The 6,094-nt window shown below is 36.9% G+C and overlaps 1 protein-coding gene across 1 annotated transcript in view; it reads left to right on the top strand.

Annotated features, from left to right (window-relative positions):
- Window positions 1-634: 634 nt before the first annotated feature.
- The window catches only part of LOC138108749 (complement C4-A-like), a 42,108-nt gene continuing 36,648 nt past the window's right edge, over window positions 635-6,094 (top strand). Inside the window, exons 1-6 of the mRNA XM_069011824.1 lie at window positions 635-776; window positions 2,226-2,418; window positions 3,455-3,635; window positions 4,284-4,354; window positions 4,670-4,755; window positions 5,433-5,515. Coding sequence (XP_068867925.1) covers window positions 712-776; window positions 2,226-2,418; window positions 3,455-3,635; window positions 4,284-4,354; window positions 4,670-4,755; window positions 5,433-5,515 — 679 coding nt within the window. The 5' untranslated portion in view covers window positions 635-711. The remainder of the gene's footprint in view (window positions 777-2,225; window positions 2,419-3,454; window positions 3,636-4,283; window positions 4,355-4,669; window positions 4,756-5,432; window positions 5,516-6,094) is intronic.

Here is a 6,094-nt window from a genome sequence, read left to right as displayed (position 1 = left end):
TAAAAGTTTGCAAAAATGAGGCCTGATGAGGGTTTCAGTTCTTTCATTTACCTTTGATCAAAACGGGTTCCTGTACAATTATTCCTCAGATAGGCTTTTTCCCCCTGTTTATCAGTATCCTACATTTTAAGACATTGTGTCCCATGCAGTCTGGAATGCCTTCAGCTGATGATTTATCTTACATGTTTATGCTGACACTAATTAGCCTCTGGAAAAGCCCAGTGTGTTGGGCATAAAGGAAAATTGGGCTGAGTAGCTTAAAGAGAAGCATCAATTTCATTTTCGATGAAGTTAAAGCAGATTAATGCCTCCAAGCACCACATACTGAGTTGTGCAGGTAGATTTCCAGCACAGTTCCTTTGGTACTGTCTAAACCAGAAGGAACTTTCTCTCACCTTTGCTGGACTGCAGACATGTTTGGGGTTAAATAAAGGCATAGAGAAGGGATCAGTCACCTGCATTTGTCCTCATTTAGAAATACTCTACAGGCACTCTTTTAGCCACAGTGTCTTGTTTGACAAGGGTATTAATATGTGCACCACCAGCACGTCCATCACTATTGCTTGCACAGTATTGCAAGTTATTAATAAATAACCAGGCTAGGCAACATTATTTGCTGCAATGTGCTGTCAGCCCATTTCCTACAGCCAGCACCTGGATTGATGGTGGCTCTTTGGTGCTTCTGTTCTGCAGATGTTGTAGAGTTTTCCAATGGAAAGGCTGGTATTGTTGGTGAGCTTTTGTTTGCTGCTGTCAAATACACAACAAGCACCATCGTAAGTATATTTTATTACATATTCTTCAATCCTAACAAATCCCTTGAAAGAGAAGGTCAGAAATATTCTCTCTCTCTCGACAGAGAATCAACAAAGCCAGTTTCTTGGACCAGTGAAAATTTGTGTAACCTTCATTTGTGTAAGAAGTAAAAAGCTTAAAACCACCCTTTTAAGGCAGCTTTAAGGGAGAAATCTCCTCTTAGGAACAAATAATTAAAAATGTCCTACTATTGTATGTTGTTCACTCTGTTACCACTGTTTTCCCATCTATTGTTTGTGACATTCACTGGAATGAAAAATCTTGGGGGAAAGAAACCTCTTTAATTGATTTATACATTGCAGAAAGCAAACGTTTAACTTTTGGGAAGCCTTCAGTATTCTTCTGTACTTATCCTCTATTTTAGTGGAGATTTACATGTAAGTCAGGCCTTGTGACACCTTTTGCTACGACCAACAGACTCTGAGTGTATGGAATTAAGTATCAGCTTTATTCCCTGTTTTCTATACCCCACCTTTCATTTTATGCATTTAAGAAAGAAGAAACTTTTTTTATTTCAAAAAGTAAAAAAGAGAGTTCAGCCAACCCATTCTGGTAATAGCAAAATCATTTACCTTTCATTTTAGAAGTCTTCTGCGGAATAATTATTTTCCAAAAGAACCTGTCTTGAGCTCAGAACTGTTCTTTGTCTATGTGACATCATACATGGTGATACTTGGCTCTTCACACAGTTCTCTGATTCTTGTGTGTAAAATATACTTGGAAAAAAATGAGAGCAAGGATAATGATCTACATTTTAAAGGTCATGAAATCAATTACTAAGAAGCACCAGTGTAGAGTTGAATGAAGGAAAGTAATAAAGAGGAAAAAAAAGAAAATCCCAACCAGTTTAGCCTCCAACACAGCCCTTCCCAGGGCTGTGGTCTTACCTTCTGTGGTCTCCCATTTCCAACATTGCACAGTGGTATTGCAATGAAGATCAGCTCCTTGTAACCCCATACATATGGTTACATAGGGAATTGAGATCTCCTGACGTACTAAAGCATAAACTGGCATAATGTGGGTGCTACTACATGAAGATACATAACTTTGTAGCATTAACAGCATTTTTATGAATATGTATTCATTGTCTTCCAATGTCTTTGTTTTGCTTCACAAAATTGAGTGTTTAGAGCTTTCTTTAAGTATTGCATTGGTAGTCTCTGGAACATATTACAGGGTTTTTTCTCTCCTGTGTATAGGGACTGATGTTTTGTAGAACTTAAATGGGACAGTTCAGAATTTGGAGATCAGAGAAAATGATTTTCTTTTAACCTCTACTCTTGCTAACAAGGGCGATCTCCACAAGTCCCAAACTCAGCTATTCTGTGAGAGTCTGTTTTACCTTTAAAATTCATATTGTTTGGACATTCATTGAACATACTGGACAATCTATTTCTCTGTTGTTTTAGATTTCTTATTACTGCCCCAAATGTGGTGCATTTGGGCACAGATGAGACGATAACAGTTCAAGTCCACGGGGCACAGAGCCCTGTGCAAGTTACTGCATACTTCAAAGATGAGACGAAAAATCAGCTCGTATCAGAGAGGATCTACTTTAACCTTAATCAAAATAATGGCTACCAAGAGATGAAAAAAATAAGGGTGAGTCTGCCATCATAGTGATTAAAATTTTTTCGTTTGGTGATAAAAAGCACATAATCTCAACTTGGAATAGGCTGGAACCGAGACAACACTGATCTCGAGAGACAGATGACAAAACCAATTCCAGTGACAGCAGCACCCTATTCACCCAACCAGCTAATAAAACAATGCCTAGTGTAATTTCAGTGGTAATTGTGAATATTCTTTTGTGCCCATATAACAAGCCCAAGATTTTGTCACATGGTGATAAAGGAAATTTAATTTAAACACATTTTCTTGTTTTATCACTGTTGGGTTTTCTACCTCATTTAAACTACGACTGCATTCATGCCTTTGGCTTACTACTGGCCATTTTACAGTACAGAATAAACCTTTAAATATGTGCAGTCTCTCAGACCAAAGCCTGAGTTTTTTCTGCATATTCTTAAGCTGATTGATTCTTTACATCCTGTGTTGCATCATTAGCTCCTGGTACAATTCTTTGAAGTCTGGCAGGATTTAGTCCAGTAGCACTAGTTTGGGCTATTTGGTTGGAAAAAAAGCACACAGCAAGATTCAGTTTAGCTCTGGTTTGTCGCTCCCAAAGCTAACAGCTGAGCTTTCAAATCAGGTTCCTGTTGAGGGTGATGTTTAGAAGCATCATATTGTATATATGTTTAGAAGCATATATACTGCATGAAGTAAAGCAGCAATCTCATAACCAAGATTTTAGCATAAATAGGGATTACAGGATACGTGGTGAATGGAAATCAACAGGCATGTAGACTGAAGTCTCCCGCCTTGAATTATTGACATTGGACAGAAGAAAGTGTGTTTCTGTGGTGGAAAATGGAGGATTAGATAGTATTTCTACTTTAAAAGAAATATTCACCTAGCAAGAAAGATATAACACCTGGTAAGAAAGATATAATTGAGAATCTTCTGTTGAACGGTGCTAATGAGATTATTTGTTTCAGCTGTTGTGAGGCCTCAGCTATGTGGTCCCAAAGTTACCAGGCTCATCTCTGACTCTGTGGGGTTTCCCTTTTGTTCTCAGGTCAAGCCAGGGGCTCTGCAACAGAACCTGTTCAAGAAGAGTAATGTGCCACATGTTCTGCTGGTCACTGAGAGCAAGGAGCTTTATACGACTGTCAAGAGCACTCGTATCCTCCTGTCCTCCAAGAAAGGCTACATTTTTATCCAGACAGATAAGCCTATATACACACCAAGTTCCCAAGGTTAAAATACAAATGCTGCTCTTCAGGTGTTGAATATGGATGTTACAAGGGCAGGATTAGAAAAAGTAATAATGACCCAGTTATTTCTGCAGCCAGAGCTTCTGCAGGGTCTGCTCTGCACATTGCAGCAACTCCTGTGGAAATGCCTCCAGAGCCAGAGTCACTTTAAAGGGAGACAGACAAAATCTGCTCCTTTTTGTTCGAAAAGGTTAATGACAACTTTCCTTTGGAAAAAAAATTCATGAGGAATCTGCCAAAAAACAAACCCCTATTGCTTCTGCTTGCAACACTAGCAATACGTAACCTTTGTTCTTTAAGATCACTACTGCTTTGTTACTCATTAATTTAATTAATTAACAAAAGAGGGAAGTAAAAAGAGGTTTTGAGTTTGGTTTCAGGCCTCAAATGCAGAAAGAATACAAAAGTAAATTAATTTCCCTGAGGAATTTTCAGAATTTGCTTCAAAAAGTCATGTAACATTCAAAGCCTGAGGAAGAATGCAATTATTTTTTTAATTCCTCAGACTTATTTTCACTAAAAGAAAGTGTTTTATCTTAAATTCAGTAACTCAATTTACAGATTGCAATGAGTAGTATCTAAAAAGGACAGAAAAATATAGGTGAACATGTTTATTCTTCTGTTAAACAGTCAGATACAGGATCTTCATTCTGGACAATGCTATGAGGCCGGCACATGACACACTTACAGTTGCTGTGCTGGTAAGTATGCAGAAACACTGCTGAAGAGTTCTTCTTCAGCACAGGAGCCACAGAAAACTTGCACAAAACATCCAAGAGCAGAACTAAAGCTATGACTCCTCTCCAGAAATCTGTATTTGTACATAGTGAGATATCTGTAGTTATTTTTGGCCCATATCAGGAACATGGAGAAAAACGTGATGTGGGAATATTAAAGTAGGAAAGTAAGCAAAGCATTTTCTCTTCCATAGGACTAGTATATGAACTTGAGCTTTTGGATGTAAATGTTTGACACCTGGTGCATTGTTTTGATGTTTGCTTTCTCTGTCTTAACAGAATTCCAAAGGAATGGTCATCAAAAAGTTGGACCGGAAAATAAACACAGTGGTTGGTGATCACTTTGATATACCTGACATTGCTGAGTATGTAACTGTTGTGCCTTCTGCATTAAAACCTGTAGATTAAGATTTTTAACTGCTGAGTTTCTTGAATTACCTTTCAAAATTGTCTTTCTTTCACCATGGGGCAGATACTGAGCCTATGACTAATATCTTTTTACCTTTAAGCACATCATCTTGGAGAGATGAGTCCAGAATTTACTGTTAATATGCTGCAATTAGCAACATGTATCCTGGTAAAGAACAATTTAACAAACTGCTTAAATATCTGCTCAAATGTATGGCTGCCAATAAGAGAGCATTTCTAAAAGGGCCAGTTTGCAAAGTTATCTCTGATTTCTAACAGTCAAGCTTTTACTTAATATTCCATGTCTTCTGGCATGCTAGGTTGATTTTGATATCTCAGTGAAGATAAGGCATAGGAAATATTTCATGAGCTCTCTATTTCTGAGGACTTTTCAAAGGTAGTGGTTTGCAAATATGTTATCTTGCACTTCCTCATAGAGTTATTTTGAGTGTTTCCTAAGACATTTGGAAATATGTTGCTGGCTCCTCCCAGCAAAGAGAAATCCATTAATTAACTAGTTTGGGATTATATCAAAGCAAGGAAAATATTATAATTTAGTGATAATTTATACATTGGCATAATAAAATATCTGAGGAATTGTGATTAACTATTTTCTGCTGAATCTGGACTTTAGGCCTGGAACTTGGAAAATCAAAGCCTGGTTTCATCAACATGAAATGTCTAATGTTTCCACTGAATTTGAAGTTAAAAGATACGGTAAGATATTATTAAATTTGCATTATAAATACAAGTGCTATGTGTTAAAAGATATACTGAAGTGATTAAATCTGGCTGTAGTTAGGCACTAAGGACAACTTTCATGGTGTTTCAGCACATCATCGTTATCTCTGATGCACAGAAGAAAAACTCTGGGTTTGTGTGGCTTCCATGTATATTTAAAAAAAGAAACACCTTTGTTTTTATACAGATTTAGTAACTTTTTTAAGCCCTTTTTAAACATTTTGTCACAAAACATTGGAAGAGCTTTCCTACTGCAGAAAAACAAATAAATGAGATGAGCTCCATTTTGAAGCCATTGCAATTCTGGCTAAAGTTTGCAGTGAAGACTGGAATGAAAAAAAAAAAGCTGCTCATTTTCTCTCAGTAGAATTCGGTCTATTAGAGAATTCAGCTTATTAGAGTTATTCCTATACTCAAAGAATGTTTCTTTAAGGAAAATAAGGGCCCTGTGGATAAAGTAAAAATGTAAAAATTTAACAATTTGGCATAAGAAGTGGCTTGATTTATTTATACTGAAATTATTGATTCTTGTAAAATTAACATCGGTTTGTTGTT

The sequence above is a fragment of the Aphelocoma coerulescens genome, chromosome 1 (assembly GCF_041296385.1).
Source record: "Aphelocoma coerulescens isolate FSJ_1873_10779 chromosome 1, UR_Acoe_1.0, whole genome shotgun sequence".
NCBI lineage: Eukaryota > Metazoa > Chordata > Aves > Passeriformes > Corvidae > Aphelocoma > Aphelocoma coerulescens.
Note: the sequence above shows the minus strand (reverse complement) of the source record. Positions and strands in the feature narration are given on the sequence as shown.